This window comes from Phoenix dactylifera, chromosome 7 (genome assembly GCF_009389715.1).
Source record: "Phoenix dactylifera cultivar Barhee BC4 chromosome 7, palm_55x_up_171113_PBpolish2nd_filt_p, whole genome shotgun sequence".
NCBI lineage: Eukaryota > Viridiplantae > Streptophyta > Magnoliopsida > Arecales > Arecaceae > Phoenix > Phoenix dactylifera.
In genome coordinates, this window is record NC_052398.1 from 4279017 (window position 1) to 4299131 (window position 20115).

At 38.6% G+C, this 20115-nt stretch overlaps 2 protein-coding genes across 3 annotated transcripts; both read right to left on the bottom strand.

Annotated features, from left to right (window-relative positions):
* Positions 1 to 17: 17 nt before the first annotated feature.
* LOC103702425 (bZIP transcription factor TGA10-like) lies at positions 18 to 3112 on the bottom strand. Its single transcript, XM_026802731.2, has 8 exons — positions 2839 to 3112; positions 1983 to 2083; positions 1159 to 1211; positions 883 to 1020; positions 668 to 730; positions 515 to 574; positions 218 to 295; positions 18 to 128 (listed from the first exon to the last, which is right to left on the bottom strand). Exons 1-8 carry the CDS (start codon positions 2928 to 2930, stop codon positions 18 to 20), a joined length of 696 nt encoding a protein of 231 aa, XP_026658532.2. The 5' UTR covers positions 2931 to 3112.
* A 12152-nt stretch (positions 3113 to 15264) lies between these two features.
* LOC103702299 (FT-interacting protein 7-like) lies at positions 15265 to 19190 on the bottom strand. Of its 2 annotated transcripts, none has more exons than XM_008784664.3 (2): positions 18976 to 19190; positions 15265 to 17976 (listed from the first exon to the last, which is right to left on the bottom strand). In XM_008784664.3, the coding sequence occupies exon 2, from the start codon at positions 17965 to 17967 to the stop codon at positions 15640 to 15642; it is 2328 nt and encodes a 775-aa protein (XP_008782886.1). In that variant the 5' UTR covers positions 17968 to 17976; positions 18976 to 19190; the 3' UTR covers positions 15265 to 15639. The 2 variants fall into 2 exon arrangements, with proteins under 2 accessions (XP_008782886.1, XP_008782885.1); XM_008784663.3 differs by having other exon boundaries at positions 15265 to 18427.
* Positions 19191 to 20115: the final 925 nt, after the last annotated feature.

The window sequence follows — 20115 nt, forward strand, 5'->3', positions numbered from 1 at the left end:
CTGCTAAATATCTACATTTAAGTTTTGTTTAGGGTAATGCCTGCGTTGAGCCCGCCGGTGCTACCGTCCGGGAGGCCTCCGCCGCCAGTGCTACCGGCCGGGAGGCTGCCGCTGCCAACGAGAAAACCCTAATCAATCAACATGACATTTGATTAGTTTAATGTAAATCGAGAAGATTCAAAGGTCTAGTGTGGTGCAATGCTTTCGGTGTCAGCACCTGAGCTCTCGCCCTCTGTAGCTCATGTTCTAGCTGAGCTAGCCTCATTTTACTAGACTCTAATTGTTGAACATAAGCCTGTGGAATGAAAACGGAGAAACAAAGGTAAAAAAGGACACGAAAACCGGGAATTCAACGTAGAGAGGTATAAGAGGAGAAAGCAGAGGAGACAATATTTAAGTGTGAATGGAACTCTAGCTTTTTTTTTTCTTCTTTTTTTTGGATGGACGTGTCCAGAACTTTAGTTGGTTCATTTTTCTTCATTCTTTCCTTTTACTTCCCTATGGGTTGACTGACCTTCTTCCGGAGCCTGCTCTTCCTGGCCGCCTCTCTATTCTGAGCAAGCCTTCTCAATGTCTGCCGACAAATGGAACGATGACGCTCGTTGCATGGAAGAGCTCAAGCTAAAGACACGTACCTCTCATTTTGTGGAGACTAAATCCAACTCACCTTTGCATCAGGTGTTTTGGGCTCTTCTTGCTCCGAGCTTGGGCCCTTCCCATTCCCTTCCCTCTGCTCCCAAACCAGGATAAAGGTCAAAATTATATATATCAAACTATCACCCACTATGGGTTTTGTCTCAAATGTCAAATCACAGAATTATAGAGCCAAGACACTTGAAAGAGAGCGGGAGCTAGAAGTTAGCCGTGATTTAAGACCATTACCTTCACTACTGCCTTGATATCCTTTTGTGGTTCAGTTAGAGCAGCGAGATCACCTCTTGGGTTCGGTAATTCCATGGACTGCTCCGATGATCTCTTGGATGAACTGCTTGTTGGACAGACCAAGCTCATTTGACCCCCCTATATGTGTATTGATGTTTGTTAAGTACAAAACGGCCCATTTTGAAACATTACGAGCTCAGCATCCTATCAAAAAACACCTAGAACGGAATTTGGAGGAGAAGTTAAAGGGCTTGCATGTTTTGATGCCCAGCATACCTTCGAAGTCGGCACTACGTGCATGGGCTGAGAAGGGAAGATGTTCAGAGTCTCTGCATACATGAATTCACGCAAGCGTTAGATTTCCTCAAGGTGCAATTAATGCGTCAGAAAAGATCGTTTGAGTAGATAATTAACCCCTTCAAGGAACAAAGCACCGCCCTCTCTCTTTCCTTGGGCATGATCATCATTAAACATAGATGGATAGATAGACAGATAAAAAGATCGTTTCGTAAATTTAAAACAAAAGGAAAAATCCAGAAATAGAGAGAGTGGACGCGCGCGCGAGCGCGCACTGAGAGAGGGAGGGGGGCGGGGGGAGGGTGCGGAGAGAGGGAGGGAGGGAAAGATCGATGGAGAGAGAGAGAGAGAAAGAGAGAGATGGAAATCATGTGGGATGAAATGAGGACTGAACAACACAGCCCTCTTTGTTCTTCATGCATGGTTAGCTCGCCGCTCTGGAGAAGAAAAGGAGGAGAAAAAAGGTGAAAATAGGGCGGAAAAATAATCCACATGCACCCTTTTGATTGAAGGAATTTGTAAAAAAAACCAAGTTTTCGCGACCACTTTTCAAGAATCTAGATGTCCAAGTATTGCTGCGAGAATCCAGTCAAACACAGTACAAGGTTTGTTGGCCATGATCACCTCACAACCCAAAAAAAATTCCTGAAAGAAACCCAAGAGCTGCATGATACTCCCTACCTCTCTTACCTACTTCCCCATGTGTTTTTACCATATGATATCCCAAGAATTACATCAACGAAGCCAAAAGGACCACAAAATTAAGAAGAGGCAAATAAAATTGGGCAAACTAGAAAACTCACGTCGTTGTTCTTGAACTGATGAGTGATCTTGCCCATCTAGATACAGAAACAAGGCCGGATCCAACTCTCCCAAGTCATACGGCGCAACATCCCTACTCCTGCTGTCAAATCAGAAAAAAAGAAAAGAAACCAAATAAGAATCGAGATCTTCTCTTCCAATTTTATGAAATAGATATCTAAACCTATTTTACGCCATTAAAATCAGTTTAAAACTGATGAGTGATCTCCTCTCCTATTCCTATCTCTATCTCTATCCTTCCTGTACTGTGAAACAAAATCCGCCTATTTGATGTACAAAAACTAAGATTCTGAAACATAGGTATCTCCGCAGGCCATCTCCACTCCCTCTTAAGCACCAAAAACACATATGAAAAGAAAAGAAAAGAAAGTAAAATAAACTAGAGTACAGATGATATAAGTTTTACCTCCTTCCACATTTCTTCCGTGGAACATAAGCAAAAAAAAAGAAGAAAGACACCATGGATGGGTACCTGATATCCATCGAGACTAAAATAAATTCTAAGGCACGGGTTTTCTCGACTCTATCTCATCCATCCTACATACTATATGAGCATTTCTCTGTAAACCCTAGCTATCCTTCAATCTACACCAACTCTATCATCTCTTCCATTAAACCAAGTCTGGGAGAAAAAGATAAGAAAGGAAAAAAAAGTCAGACGCAAAGAAATAGATAGCTATCTCAAGTGAATAGAATATTTCTAATATGAATCCTCTTATATATCACATAAAATAGACAAATCTATAAGACGAGTTGTTCTCTACACCTAACACTTGAACTACCATGCATCCCCCTTTATCCCTTGATAATAGAAATAGTTACATGAAGTTTCCATACATGGTAGAGCTGGTGGAGGAGGAATGAATTATCCCAAAGGAGCTCTGGTGCTCTTGCGGCTGCCCCTCTTTCGAACTCCCTCTATCTCCCATGAAACTCTCCAAAAATCCAACCTTTTGTTCTTCTCTCACCTCCTTCCAGAGGATCAGAACTGCCCATTAATGGCGAAACAAACTTCTGTTACTTCCCATCTGAAATCTCTCTGCAGCAAAGCTATCAAAAAGCTACCCTTTTCTTCCTCTTTTTACCCCTCTGGATGCCTCCCAAGTCTCTTCCTCCCTCTTCTGACCGAAAGCTTGTAAGACTTGGGGGAAACCGCTGCTAGATAAAGTGGTACAACTAGGTGGTAAGGTTACCGTCTCCCAACCGGTCCTCTGGACAAGGACAAAAGTCGCCGTAGACCAATAGGAAGGCGGTCCGGGGAACGCTCAAAACAGCCACCAGCGGTTACCTGAAACCCAACGGCGGTATTCCGCCTCGTGGCTCCGTCGTATGCATGAAATGACCGATACACCCTCTACTTCGCACCCGTGGGAATGTATCATCTCCGGGCTCCCGCAGGTCGTGGGAAGGCTACACGTGGCACGTACAGTAGAGCCATCCAGTGTAATTTATTATCCATTATTTGAAAATAGAGGCTCAATTTGATCATCATACTGGCATTTGTAACGTTAATATTAACATACTTAGTTATCATTAAAGTTTATTACTAAATATACAACAGATATTAATAATATTGATATTAATGTGCTTAGCCATCATTAAATTCTATTGCTTAATATGAAATAAAAATTTGACCGTTGATTTTTTTATTTATAGCAATTTGTTACATTGTCGTATTAGTTTTTAAAAAAAGTTGAAAAAAATGAGAGAAAAACCTTGTTGATCCATTGCACAAAGCCGATGTAAATAATGCCCATATTAATGATGGGTGCTTCAGAGACTCAATTTGTTTAAAATTTTCTATTTTCCAGATGAGGTAAGAATTAGTGGTGGGATTTTCTATATTAAAGTTCATTATTTAATGCAGAACAGAATTTCGCTAATAAAATCTTCTATTCATTGTAATTTATGACATTGCCGCATTGAATTTTAAAAATAATTAGAAAAAAAAAAGAAGAAAGCATCAATACTTGGGATTATATATTAGCATAATTACACAAGCTTTGCAGGAGTCATGTAAAACCTACTTAGAAGGGACCTGCACATTTAAAGCAATTGTATGCTGCGTTTATCTACACCAACAACATATAAGTTTTAATTCAACTCTTCCAAAAATAGTAGCAAATAATCTATTTAATTTTTTTTCCTAGCTAGTTAGAATAGGAGTTATCGTGGTTAGCTATCTAAAATAGCATGCGTTGATATTCTAAATATTAAACTTAGTTGTCACAAAGATGATGCATTGCTAGCAAACTTAACTTGGCCAGCATCCTCTCTACTTTACAGAATTAGGGTTTGAACCTATTGATGGCATCTCCATTGTATTTTTCAAAAAATAACAAGGTTATGCATTTTATATAAATTAAGAATTTTATTTCTTATATAATGTGCTATTTCTTGTTTCTAAATAATCCTATACGAAAGCTCTTTAATTTGCAATCATTTTAATATTTTATTAAAAATTTTGTATGCAGCCATACAAATGCATACTGACATGATGAGCTAGCAATTCATACTTGTGTCAAAGGTTTCATACCGAATAATTGACCTCAAATTAAATAACTTTTCGATACTAACTTGATTTGATTGGCTAGCATGATCGTACTGAAAGATTGAAATTCTTAAATACTTCTTTGAATATAATGTGAAGAGTATTATAAAAAAAATCTCTTTGTTGCTTATTTTTGCATTTTTAACCTTACTAAATTTAATTTTAGACCCAAGAAATTGAGGTCATATATAGATAATCATCTTTAATCATACTCCTTAGGGCTCATTTGGTTCACAGGAAGAAGAGAAGGAAAAATATGGTCAAGAAGAAGGCTCCTATTCCGATTACAAAGAGGGTGTCAAAGCGAAGTTCTCTATTTTGAGGCATAGTGCCTATTATGTATTTCATGTTCTTTCACTTCAACAGATGAAAAAAATGAAGAAATGCTTCATGTTTAGTTAGAGTTCCATAGAAATAAGATTTCCGCATTTCATAGAAAAGAAAAATCCATGTGGGTCATAAAAAAATCACTTTTCCACCTGCTGAAAATTGAGATATTTTTTTCTCAAAAGTGCCTATAAACTTTTAGATAGAATGGGCAAGATTTTTTCTTTTATTAAGAGTATAATAAGTATTTTACATAACTTTCTCAAAAAAAGTAGATGTTCAACCAAATATAAGCCACTATAAAATATGTTACTTTTTCATGGTGAACCATTCATGTAAAACTGCTTTTCCATGCATCATATATCCATACAACAGCTTTCTAAAAAAAACATTCCAGTGAAAAAATTCTTTTCGTGAACCAAACTAATCCTTAATAACATGGAGATTAAATAAGATTTTTGAATTTCCTAAAAGACATTTGCTAATACTAGAATTCAAATATTCATTATTTGATTCTATAGTTTGTAGACATTACATATTAACATTCAAAAGCCAATTCATAGTCTCGGTTATCAATAATCTAATCCTTACTTATGACATAGTTTTTCCAACATTTTTCATAGCCTTGATCATGCAGCCACCAATTATAACAAATTACAACATCATAATAATTACACTCAGTTACGTGTTAATTAAGTAGATTAGCATAAAATGAGGCTGGATATGTAAACCGCACGTCCATATATTTAAGAAAAGTTCTGGGACAGCTTCATTAGAAGTTCATTCCATACTCATCTAGTACATCAAAGTAGCTTTCTATATAAAATCCAAGTTTGATGGCTGCATTTTTCTGCAAAAAATCAGTCAAAAATGTCCATCGGTGGAAAGAAATATGGTAATTTTTCTTCTTGTGTAATTGGTCATTTTGACGGTAACAAAAAAAAAAAAATGTTGACGATTCAACAAATTTTTCATTTAAGAGACAGAATGATCTATATTTCATTTAGGATATGTAAAATGCCCGTCGCGGTCCTTTCTAGTGATTTGAACAAAGGCATGGGTTATTTTCGTCAATAGCCGTTTCCGAGCCCCAAGACTACCAACCAAACGGGCCAAAATAGCTGATCGGCGCCGGGAAACTGACCCAAGCGCGACATGGGGAACCCGTACTCTTGGCGCCACGTGGCAGGAAGCCATTTGCAAGCCGGCAAGTGTTAAGGGTGGTGGCCTGGTGGGCTCCAGCGGGCCCAGCTGCTCCACTTCCAACCACCGCGGGATGCGGCCTATGCTAAGGGTGGTGGGCTTCACCGGGTCCAGCTTCTCCGCCTCTCACCGCTTCTAATTCTGATTTTGGCTATATATATATATATATATATATATATATATATATATATATATATATATTTGTAAGCATAGGCTTATGTTAAAGCCAAGGAAACAAAAAAAAAAAGAAAAAAGGAAAGAAACGGAAGAGACAAAAAGAACAATAAAAAGGGAGATGAGAAGTAAATGATTGTAATTGCTAGTTTATTTGCCCTAACCTGTATGAGATGATGTTGGTATTGGTTCATGTTGAGTCAATTCGATTTCGTAAAAAGATTATAAAATAATTAAAATCAATTGAAATTAGGTCGGAGTAAATAGTTTGATGTGATGGTAATATAATATTTTTTTTTAATAAAAATGGTACCGCAACCTCGTGGAAAAGGGTGGCCAATGACAAACATAATAGAAAGAATTGCTGGACTCTCTATTTTTTCTTTTTTTTTTGTGCAAAGTATGTATCATGCATAAAGCTTGCTTTTTTTTTCAATTATCTTAATTATATAGGTCCTTAAATTGATATTTTTCTCTTGTGCAAGTCTATCAAGCTACAAGCTTTTGGATTGAAAGTAAAAATTTTAGGTTTGGAAAGGCCTATTTTCATATAGCTGAATTAAATTTGAACATATGCATGTTGGAAACCAAATGAACTGATTCTAGACGCAAAAGGAAGTAAAAGAGCCAAGCTCTAGTTGACCCCAATGTCTGGGTCCTTTCTTTTGAGCAGAGGAAAGCAAAGCTTGGCTCAAGAAACTTACCAACCCTAATATCCAATTTCGCGTCGACAATCCATCCATTGTATAGTTTGGAGCATACATACTCCGACGATCAAGTGCTACGAAACTTCTTCACTATCTCCTTAGTATTTTCATGTAATCATCATTAGTTTGTATACGATGTACATGTGTGGGTATAAGAATCCATATTAGGTCTGCATGCGTGTATGATACTCCCTTTTTTTTTAAGAAAAAAAAAATCTTTTTCGGTGAGAATGTATGACCCTCATTGATGATCGATCTACAGTACTAGTGCTGCAGGTGTAACTTTAATCTTAATAAGAAATGAAAGAAACATTTGTAGTCTCCATTATCTTATTTGTCTATGAGGTTCTATCAAGAGATATCAATTGAAATCAAGTAACACGACGACCTAAAAACACGACAAGCCAAAAATGAAAATGAATGAGGAAAATATATACTATGAGAACTTGATGGTATTAGACAGTTAGAACCTGAAAAGTTAGGTAAAGGCACAGCAGTTGAATATACAAGTTCCACACTAATTAAGAATAACCATGTCTTCCTATCCTTCAGGCTATTTTTCCTTGTCAAAGCCCCCACCCCTTTTGACAATATCACAAAAGAGAAATAGAAGAATGCATCAAGACATAGGCTTTGTGTTCATGTTCATGCATGTGTGTTCGATATTGACTCTTATGTAATATATTAGGAAGGAAATCTAAAGACAACATCAGAAACTTCAACTCTCTTATGCTCCATTCTATGCGTCAGCATCACTGGAGTTACAGTAAAATACTTGTTTAGGAAGCAAAGGCAAAGAAGACAAACCCCTGTCCTTGTTGCGTGGCCTGCAAACGTCATATATCTTCAGGCACTAAGAGAAAATTATAGGATTAGGTGTATCAAAAACAGTTCACTCTTCTAAACTATCATATTCGGATCCAAAGGATAGCCTGCAAAAAATTTAAGCTGTCTAGGGCCTTTTTGCAAATTGTCAGGGGCCATTTGTCTACCAATAAATTTCTATCCAGAAACGATCTCAGCCATTGAATCTAATTAAAGAAATCTAAGCCATTAAAATTACGAAAAGGAAAACTTAAACCATAAGTTTGGATGACAACCATCAGGTTCGATTAGAGACATCATAACCATAAAACTAGGTGTCTAAATTCTAAGAAACCGGTCCTACTCGGACTCTGGTACGGGATTTTGTGAGAGTTGACCGTTTCGAGTTAATCCACTCGATTGGGCGGCACCGACTCCATCAAAGATCCTGGATTGCAAGAACGGTAAAACTGAATCCAAACTCAATTTGCCTTGGGAAATCTCTTCCCCGTGTACTAGCTAAAGTGTGGAATAAAATAATCCTCAAGGCAAACTCTATATTTTAGTTATCCATCGCTATGTTATTACTAACATTTTTTCTTTCTTAGCTAGGGATCATCGCTTCTCCCGTCTTTTTTTAGGACGCGTGGGGAGATTTTTTTTTTTAGTGGAATGTTTTTTTCTTGAGAAGTTGATGTCTAAATATATAGACTGAAAAAATAATTTTTTTACATGGTTGATTGACCATAAAAAGATGGCAAATTTCAAAACGGCTTATATTTGGTTGAACATCTCATTTGCTCATAAAGTTATGTAAATTATTTTTTATGTCTTTATTAAAAAGGAAGGAGTAAAGGGCCTCACCTCATTCTATCAAAAAGCTTAAGGGCATATTTAGAAAAAAAAAAACCTAATTTCCAACTGACGAAAATTAGACTTTTTTTATGTCCCACAAATTTTTTTTATAAAATATAAAAATTTTATTCTCATAAAAATGCTATTTTCATATTGCATTTCTCTATTTTTTTCGTTGACCATATTTTTTTCTTCTCTTTTTTCTGCAAACTAAATATGTCCTCGGAGTTCCCACCCAAATATTGACGGAGATTACCTCTACCAAAAATCTAAAGCAAGCAAAAAGAGACATACATGCATTACCTCTATCAAAATTTTTATGTTGTTGGAGATGTAGCATCTCCCTTGTCCTCTCTTCTTTTTTTTTTTGTAATGTCTCCAATTTTTAACTCATATTCTCCTATCCTCCTTCAACAGGATTCTTTTATCTTTGTTCTTTGCAGACCAAGGAGAAGCCCGAAGTCATTAAACACTTCTCAGACATCCTCTTTTTGTTGAGTTACTTTCTATTCATATATATTCCTAAATGCTAAATTTTCTTTGGAAACGAGGAAGCGAATTGTCAGTTATATGATTGTGGGATCACTAGTAATAGGTTTAATTATCTAGAGGAGGTTGTTTGTATTCAAACAATCTCCAACTCACTAAGTTGCACATCCATATTCAGACCCTAAAGCTACTGCAATACGCGCCACTTCATCGGATGCAGCCTTAACTTCATCTAACTTCGCAGGAACCCACATCCAATTGCTCATCCTTTTATTTCACACATTTTTTTAATTTTGTGTCTACATGTCGGCCAGTTGTGACATCCATAATCAAGATTAAGGAGTCCTAACAAATTTTTATTATATTATAGAAAAATTTATTGGTATATATAATTTTGTCGACCCTAACAAAACTGAGTGATGCTTACCCACACAAGTGATTGGGTTGTGTTGGATGATGTTCTTGTAAGATGGAATAGCCAATTTGATTTTTAGAAACAACTAAGAATTTCGAAACCAATTTAGAGTCCTTCGTCTCATGCTGGTGTGTATAATTTTTCGAACCATCCCTTTTCCTTCTTCTCCTTCTTTATCTTTTCTAACTTCTTTTGTTTCTCTTAATTACCTGATCATTAGATGTTAACCAAGTATTTAACTGTTACAAGCTACAATGTAGTAATATGTTTCCTTGACATAGAAGTAGCCTTATCCTGTCACGTTTTTTCATAAAAAAAAATTTTCAAAACTGCAATGTAACATGGGTGTCTCAAGTAATCCTAATAATCAATCATAAGTTTTGATTTTATTTTTTTTTTTTTTTTTTGGGGTGGGGGGGGGGGGGGGGGGGGGGGGGGGGGGCGTTGCATAAATACCCTCCTAAATATCAAATTTTGCATGAATACCCTTCGAAATTGATATTTGTATGTACACCCTCGTAAAACACTTGCTATTCTATTCTTTTTTTAATTTTTATTTTTGTATATGTACCCTCACCATCTAACGCCGTTAAAAAATTAACAGTTTCAAATTAAAATGACTAAAATATTCTTAATAGATAGATGTGCAAAAAAACATTTATAAGATGACCGCGATAAATTTTTTTTTTAAATTCTATTTTATTTTTAATTAAAATAAATATAATTTTTATTAACAGTATTAGAAAAACCATTATATTAAGAATATTTGTGCAACAATAATATTGTATAAAGGTAAAGAAATAAATATAAATTTTAAGAAGGTATTCACATAAGTTTAAATTTTTAAAAAGATATTCATCCAAAAAATTCTTTTTTTTTTATGAGTGGAAAGTATTACTAGTAATATGATAAATAATCAAATAAGCCAACTAGTTATTACAGCATGGTTCCCGCAAACAAATTTAGTTGAGTGCACCAATAATTAATTGTGTGAATTACTAATGACTTATTAGCACGTGCAATACACATGAGAGAAAGGAGCGGAAGTAATTTACTTAGGCCCTGTTTGGGGAAGCTTTTGGAGGGCCAAAAAGCACTTTCTGGCCCTCCAAAAGTACTTTTAGGGAAAAAAAGTGTGTTTGGTAAAATTTCCAAGAAGCTGTTTCAGCTTTTGCGGGAAGCTGAAAACAGCTTTTTGGCAGAAGCTCAATTTTGGAGCTTTCCGAAAACGCTGTTTTCAGCTTTGTCGGAAAGCTGTATTTTTGACCAAAATACCCCCATTTAAAAGTTTCTTTTTCCTCCTCAATCCCACCGCCTCTTTCTCTCTCACCATCCCCCCCTCTCTCTCCCCCTCTCTATCTCCTTCTCCTCAATGTCGTCGGCCCTCCTCTTTTTTTTTTTTTTTTTTGGGAGGCAGCCACCACGCCGGCCACCCGTGGCCGCGCCCCCCAGCCCCCACCCGAGCCCCCCGCCGCTGCGACCCACCACACAGCCGAAAAAAAAAAGGAAGGGGAGGAAGGGGCCGCCATGGCCGCTGCCTCCCCGGCCGGCCCGCCGTCTCGGCCCCCTCCCGAGGCCCTCCCTCCCCCGCGGTCGCCGCGGCACGCCGTCCCGGCCCCCTCCGAGCCCCTCCTCCCCCGCGGTCGCCGCGGCACGCCGTCCCGGCCCTCTCCCGAGCCCCCCTCCCCCCGCGGTCGTCGGGGCCCGCCGTCCCGGCCCCCTCCCGAGCCCCCCCTCCCTCGCGGTCGCCGCGGCACGCCGTCCCGGCCCCCTCCCGAGCCCCCTCCCCCCGCGGTCGTCGGGGCCCGCCGTCCCGGCCCCCTCCCGAGCCCCCCCTCCCCCCGCGGCCGTCGGGGCCCGCTGTCCCGGCCCCGTCCCGAGCCCCCCTCCTCCCGCGGCCGCCGCGGCCCGCCATCCCGGCCCCCCTCCCGCGGCCCGGTCCCCCTTCCGGCGCCGCCGGCTTCGCGGGAGAAGAAGAAAGGAGAAGAAGGAAAGAGAGGAAGGAAGGAGAAGAAGAGAAGAAAAAAGAAAAGAAAAAAAAAGAAGAAAATGAAAGAAAAAAAAGAGAAGAAAAAAAGAAAAGGAAAAAAAAGAAAAATAAAGAAAAATAATTAAATAAATAAATATGTATATAAATGAACGAATAAATAAATAAATAAAATAATAAATAAATATATTTCAATGAAATAAAATAATAAATAAATAAATAAATAAAAATATTAGTAATTATTTAACCAATTTTTTTACCTAGTTAGAAAATTTGTTAGAGAAATAAATGGTTATCAAAAGAGTAAAAAATTAATTTATACTAATAATTATAATATTTTATACATTTATTATTGTATTATACTATAAATATAATATAATATAATATAATATTATGTTATGTTAAATAATTTAATATTATTTTAAATTATTATCCTATAGTATACAATGTTATAGTACTATATTATAATAATATTATGTTACATTACATTAATATTATACTATATCATATATTTATGTATTAATATATATTATATTTTATTATGCACTATTGTATAATACTAATAATGTCCTTTATGGTCATTTTGTCATACAAAAGTACTTTCTCAGTTTGTTTACCAAACAAATGTTAAAGTGCCACAGCACTTTAGAAATGTAGCTACCAAACAGCAAACAGCTTTTTATAAAAGCTCTACTTCCAACAGCTCTACTTCTAACAGCTCTACTTCCAACAGCTCTACTGCCAACAGCTCCCCCAAACAGGGCCTTAATCATTACTTATGGCATGATGGAAACAATTTCATCCACTAGGATTAATTAGTCGTAGGATTAATTAGTCCATCATGATTAATATTTTAGGTGATCAATGCCGTATAGATTGTCGCTGCCAAGCAAACACGTCGCTCAACTTGCATTGAGATGCATGCGTAAAAACTTCTTGATGCGTGCTAGTCCACCAGCTGATCATAGAGATTGCCGTACAAGTATCTCCTTTCACAAGCACAACCATTATTTTTGTCTTTTTTTTCTTTGTTTTTTCTTTTTGTCTTGCATCTTCCAAGCATCTCATGTGGTGTAGAGATTAAAATTCAGCAGTCGCATCACATTGAGATTTTTTTTTCAGATTGATAGGATCTTAGATTGCAACCATGAGCTAAACTAGAGGAAAAGGCCAACACTAGCTTCTTTGTTTTTTCAAAGAACAAAGAACTTCGCTGGGAACATGTTGGTGGATGGTGTATTTGGAGGGATGGAATTTATGATCAGAGATTCCTGGGGCAAAACGGTGGCAGCAGGAGGTCAGCGCACGACGGGACTTACAGTTGTTGGGGCAAAGCTTCGAGCTGCATGGAAGGGATTGTTTTTTGCGAGAAGAGTCCTCGATGCCGAGTGGATGTTTCTTGAGGGGATTCCTCTGTGGTGGTTGATTGGATCCGAGGTGTGGACAGATATGGGGATGGCCATCCCCTTATTAGAGAGATTCGGAGACTGGCTCAGAAGTTCGGTGGATTCCAGGTAGCCCACGTATTTCGGGAGGCGAACAGGGCAGCAGACTAGGTCGCCTCCTTCGTCGCACGGCACTCCGGAGAGTTCCTTTGGACATTTATAGGAAATATTTCTTCAGCTCTGTACTCTTTACTTTATTGTGATTTGGTAGGATGTACTCACTTTAGAGTTATATAATTTGCCACTTTGACCAAAAAAAAAAAAAAAAAAGAACCAGGTGATTTCTATTTTATATATTATAATCTAAGGTGGATAAGGAACAACATTAACCTCCTTAAAATATTGACATGGAGAAAGACAACCATAGAAACAGAAAAAATAATTATGACAGTGGAAGCTTTTCCAGAACCATACCATCATGACTTCAAAGGAAAGCCATCTACATTTCTAATTTATGACCTGATCTCACCTAAGGGGTTTACAAGATTCGCTTATGTTTTGTGAGTACATCAAAGGGGCAAGGAATCATAAGATACCTCACTATTTCAAATGCCAAAATTAGAAGTTGCGGCAATCACCAACTACACAGGCTAAGATCCTGTTTGGCATCGCTGCAGGTAGTAGAGCTTTAGGCTACAAAACATTGAGCGGTAGAGCTTTCACTGGTAGATCTTTTAATACAAAACTATTTGTTATTTAGTAACTAAGTTTAATAGAACTTTAACATCTTTTTGGTAATTTTAGTGCAAAGAAATCATAATAAAATATATTACATGATGAGTAACTAGTTTTATTATAAAAGCTACTAGTATAAAGGATTCTTTATTCATAAATTGTTTATTTTGATATTTAATCTAAATAATATAATAAATAATAATTTTTTAACTTTATTATATCAATATAACAATAATTTTATATTATTATTATAATATAATATGATGTCATTATTTAGTATTATAAAAGTACAATATAATAATATTATATTGTTATATTATTATTATGATATAATAACAATGATGATGATAATAGTATAATATTATTAACATCATATAATATTATATAAAATTGTAATATTGTATTGTATTATATCATTATTATATTGTCTATAAAAAACTATTATCATAAAAAATGTTAACTTATCATCGAAGTAAAGCTCTACTTGGCTTTTCTAGTAATTTTTTTTCGGTTTTGATGTTAGAAAACTACTAAAAATATTTACTAAATACTATAAAACCACCCAAAAGAACTTCTGACCCTCTAAGAAGCATCTCTTTTAATCTCCAAATGTAATGCCAAGTAGACCCCTTTTAAGTATAGGAGAATGAGGGGCTCTGCCAACAAAAGCAGCCCTAACCCTTCATTTAACATGAATAGAGTAGCAACATTTTGCACACGTCTACTCCTGCATGCTGGTTAGGAAGAAAAATAAAAGAAAAACCAACTTTTGTTGCTAAGCTAGAAACACACGAGACCTAGATACAAAGACAAAAGCCTGAATAGATCTTACTTGAAACAAAGTAATTCAATAAGATAGGCAGAGAATAATTGGCATCCAAGCAACTTGAATCTGATGCATTAAATTATGATCGCCTTCTAGCAAAAGAAACAATGATGGCCAACCTACCTCATCTCAGTGAAGAAAACAGGCATTACCAGATATATCTATCTTCTCATCTGGTTAATCCCAAATTTGCTGCTGAGTACGACGTGACTTGAAGGCTGAGACAGTGAAAGTCTTGCCATGTGGCAGTCAAAGTTTATGAAGAGAAGCATCACAAAGTGATATCCACGATTCACACAAAGAGAAAGCAGAAAGTTCTAAGACACACCAGCACTCATATTGCAGTGACATTCAACAAGAGGAGTCCGATGGGAAAAATAAAAGAATAATAAACTTCTGCTCTGCTTCCTGCATCTAAGAAAGCCACTATAAAAGAGTTTTTTTAGAAACTAAAAGAGAAACCTTGCATTGCATGCAATTCGTTTCATGACATGCATGCTGCTCTAGAAGACAAGGTCATCGATAAGCAGCAATCGTAAAAGTTTTGAGTCAAGAAGGCAGAATTACAAAATGGCCTGACAGGAAGAAGAGGAAAGTAGCAAAACTCGTATCCACCACTTCAGAAAGGGAAGAAACCAAAACATCAGTATTCCCCAGAGACTTTAGAATCAGAGAACTTTGCTCATTATGCTTGTCATACTGTCATTAGCTATTATAATTTGAATTAGATGGGGCAAAGAAAAGTCTATGCACACATACCTGTTGGAACTTGGAAGGAAAACAATATCAAATCAGACATATTGCGTGATAACAAAAAATTTACCTATTTGCAGGAGACAAGCATATGGTTTTATCTCCACTTAACAGTGTGCACAACTGATATTAAATCTACTCATAAGAATTAATAGGTTCAAAGACTAAAGGAGCTCCATGAATTAACAGAGAAATATATAAAAGAAGCAACACATCAAAAAGTGAAATCAAGGAGAAACATGAAGAAAAAAGCTACAAACTCCAACAAGACCAACATACCAGGTGAAAATTACAGATCACACAGACATCCAGCACCAGCTATTCATCGAAAAGTAACAGCTGAATATCTTTATCACACCACTCAGCTGCAACTTGGGTTCCAACCAGGATCATTTTGGTACAGACAAAAGAAAAGGCCTACCGCAGCTCACAACATGCTATCTGTTCTAGCAGGCAACCTCCTAAAGAAGTTAAGTGGCACTGATGGAAGCTTGTGGCGGAATCTTGGGTGCCTCAACACATACAAACCAGTCAGTAAGGCCACAACACGGAACGGCGTAACATAAAGCACAATGGCAGCAATCAGACAGAAGGTCACAAACAAGGCAGTTGCTCTTGGGTCTCGCCAGCTCAACAGGGATTGCAACCTCTCCCCTTGTGTCGCCAGGTCACCAACCACAGTTTGTACTCTCCCTGCTACACTCCTTAACCGGTCATACCTCATCCTCACCATATCAGGTGGGCGAGATGTAGGAAAAGTATCAAATTCTTCATCTAGCTCATCAGGATGGGCAGATTCTGCATGTGAAAGTCGGGTGTCCATGTGAGGAGGCTGCCTGGGCCTCCAACGGAAGTACCAGACACCGATCAAAAACAGGTAGAGGAAAATCGTCGGCAGTATCAATTCTGGGTACAGCACCAATATCACAAAGAGAACGTGTATAAGTATTGTAGTCAAAGGGTTCCTCCAACTGCAAACCTGATCAAACCATTTTCCAACTGCAATCACAGGGCTGAAGACACCCATGATCCTGAAAAAGTTAGCCTTGCTCTTCCGCATGCTCCACATGTGAGAATCCACATCCAACATATACTCCACGACTTCCTTTCTCAAAGGTGGCTCTGCGCGGCTTAACCTCATTGATACTATCTGAGTGGCCTGATGCCTCAAGTTATCAAGCTGAACAACAGACAATGGGTAAAGGTAGTGCATCTTTGGGAGTAATGGCTGTGAATACATGTGCAACATATTTATCAAAGAGGAGCATGTAAAGCGGACAGCCAGCTGAACTTCTCCCATCTTCTTCACCCCAGAAGGAAGCAACACAATGAGAGGGTAAGAGTGGGTGTAAACCCGATCAGTTTCTAGTGTAGAAAGACGGATCCTCACCTTTCCAATTCTGGTATCCCTCGTACCAGCTGCCTTCTCCCCTCCTTGCAAGTGACAGTTATCAAATACACCAATTGTAATAACCGTACATGGGTCATATACCTCCCAGGTGTATTGTTCATTCCACTTCGGAGTAAAGCTATCTATAATAGTCCTCGTACGGACCCATTTTTGTCCATATTTAGCAACACAGTAAGCATCCGTAGTCCCACGACCATCCTTAGTCTTCATAGGCAACAACCCCTGAGCATTCAAGATGCCCAGTTCCAAAACTCCAATGCTTGGCTTCCACAACTGTTTTGCCGTTGGCCTCAGATCACTGCTATAGTGGGTCGACTCATCCAAAACATGGTATCCACCATCCAAACAAATCCTCAGATGAATCCGACTAGAGAACTTCATCTCCTTCTTCTTCTGTTCACCCTCCACAATCACATGCTTCTCGAGATTATACCACCTGCTATTGACAGGCTTGTAGTCCAGCCTCCTGTCCACATTCTGCAGGGGAATGACAGTCTTCCCCAATACCTCATCCTTGTTGGGTGCCACCCGATCTTCAACACTCAGAACCAAGTGCTCCTCAAATGGTTCAGCTGCTACAAACATCAAATCCTCATTCCACATAGGATTAATGGTCCTGCTCTGAGATATCCTAGTTCTGAGAGCTTGATTTCCAAGCATAACTTTAACAAAGACTTCAGGGAACCTGCTCTTATCGCTAGGCAGCAAGTCCTGCGCTTCAATAACATTTACCCTGACATACCAAAGCTTAGGCGTGAGGTATACCTTCGACCTGATACTTGCAAGGCCGTCACTTGGAACAGTTGCAGCATCTGAATGCCAAGCTTCTGGAAATGCTTCATCTGCTTGAGTGCCCATCCAAACTGCTAACATCAGTTCTCCCTTCACCTTGTCCCCCTTCCGGTCTTCCAACCTATACCATTGCGGAGCCAATGGACTATCTGGTGGAACTCGCTTTGGAATCTCATTTAGATCAAATGATACCCGACCGATGATATCATCCTTCACAGAATCCTTGTCTTTGACAATGACTTCCACGGAGGAAGCTTGTATCCGCTCTTTTGAGAAGGCAAAAACTTGGTTCCATTCAGGATTTGTTTTCTTCTCAAAATAGCGGGTTGTGCCCTTGTAGTTCCCCAGCTTCACCTCAACATAAGGATCACAGCTTCCAGTTACATCCTTGGCCGGCAGGTCTCTAGCCTTCACGACACGGACATAGAGATACTGCATCTGCTCCACGAGGTCATAAGTGGTGGTGAGCTTGTCGCCGGCAACTCCACCACCACCAAGGTGGGGAGAGGTCTCCTTTAAGGAGTACTCCTGGGGATGAAGGGGTCTCTGCATCTTCTAAGACTATCGACACTTGAAAGGAAAGGAAAAGACAACTCCAATTCAAATGATCGGAGAAGCAAAAGAGCACTGTTTCGAGTCTCAGAGGTGTAAGAAATTCTGGAAAGGTCCACAAAAATCTGAACTTTCTTGAAATCGAGAGAAAAACCTCAACAGAATCCTCAATAATCAGAGATAGTGATCAAAACAGAGTGAACTTAAACTTAAGCCCAAGATCTCCGCAGGAGAAAACAAAAAGGAAGATAGAAAAGAAATCCAGCACTCTGAGTGCGAAAGGAAGGGAACGGTAGAGATCTGAGAGTACCAGACTCGATCGCGCCAAAAAAAATTCAGCAACGAAAAACGAAAGCCCCAAGTTAGAAGCCAAAGACGCTAGAACACCACGTCGAAGAGGTAAAAACGTAATACATTTCCTCCAAAACCCATCACCAAGCAACGGAACGAGCGCGATACCCTGAAATCAAAACACGATCAGCTCCGTGAGCAAGGATTACAAAACCCTAAATAGCTAAAACAAAAGCATCAGGAAAACATAACAAGGAAATATCTCGCTTTTCCAACAAACATATAAATCCGAGCTACACTTTGTCTTCTCGCAATGAAAAAGCGGGAAGAAAAAGGAAAAAAAAAAAGCAGAAGAAAAAGAAACCTCACGACCATTTCAGAAAGATTCCAACTTTATTCATCGAAGAAACTTTAGATCTCAGTCGAAATTCAGCTCTGAACCCTAGCCATCAAAAATGCCCGTTTTCTTGAAAATAATCAAAGATAAACAAAAAGCATTCTCTGCTCTAGTAATTAACAAGAAAAATTGGAAAGAAAAAAAACAAATAAAAGCCGCAAACACTTCCACAGAATGCAAACCCTATCCACAGAAAAGAATCAAAGATCTCAAACGGATATTCAAAAGAAAGGCAAAAGGAGAGACGGAACGAAAAGAAAGGAAGAGTCAAGAAAGGAAGAGTCAAGAAAGCAGCCAGTTTATGCAAAAAGAATCCGAACCTCGACGTATCGATCGGCACCGAAGAGGAGGGCGCCAGAGAGTGCCCTCAGAAACCCAAGCCCGGTGGTTCTCAAGGGTTCTCCAATGGAAAATCGCCGATTTTTTTCGGATGCTCAAGGAAGGAAAAAGGGAAACAGTAATGGAGGAGAGCAGACAGTGTCGCAGAGGCGAGCGAGTTCCAGAGCCCGAAAACCCCAACTTTTCTACTCCCTCTTTTCTTTTTAGTGTCTCCTTTTCGTGTTTGTATCCTTTTAGAGGGAACCCGAGGCGTTCGTAGGCTCGTGTGGGACCGTTACGGTCAAGTCTCACGTGCGATGGCCTCCGTCTTCTCGATATCCGAGATATCGAGCGTTAATATATCTTCTCTTCTTCTCGTCTCGACGCGGCGGAATATTGGCCGTACAGATGGTGGTTTGGTGGGGATCATGTGATGGGGAGTCCGACCTTTCGGTGGTCCACTGTTGGGCGGTCATGATTTACTCTTCAGGTGTGCGCCGGATGACGACGTGAAGTCGGAGATCCTGTCACGGAATTATTCACATCATTATCCGGTGTGCGGTCAGCCTGTCACCCTCCGGTGTCCGGATCTCCGGATGGGTGTCACGATGGTGACTTCAAGTGATCCGGTGGGCCCTAATCAGAACAAGGGGTGTTACAAGCACCGGCATCCAACGCGATGTAGGCCATTAATTGACGAAAAAAGCGTGCAATGATATGGTTACGGTCTCATTAATTAAATTACAAATATCTACAATAGACCATCTTTGCATCAACTTTTTGATAATAGTTAATAAATGATGCCATTTGCTTTTTGTTTCTGTAGGCAGTCTAATATGGAGCATATAGTGTGAAAGAGGTGATAGAGAAGGCTGGTAGTACCTATTTGAGCCACCACAAGAGATTTTTTTTTCTTTCTGAAATGTAGTTGGCTTCAAGATAATACTATTTTAACAGCATTATGTTTCTAAAACCTACCTACTTGCATTCCTTTTACAAAATATTTAATTTTTTGGAATCTTGTAGATAATAAATTTTGTTTAAATGATAGATATTTCAATAATGCTTGTAAAATAAGTCAAAAGGCTATGTCAGATCATAAATTTTAAATTGAGAATAGAGTAAACTTCTCTTAAATTAAG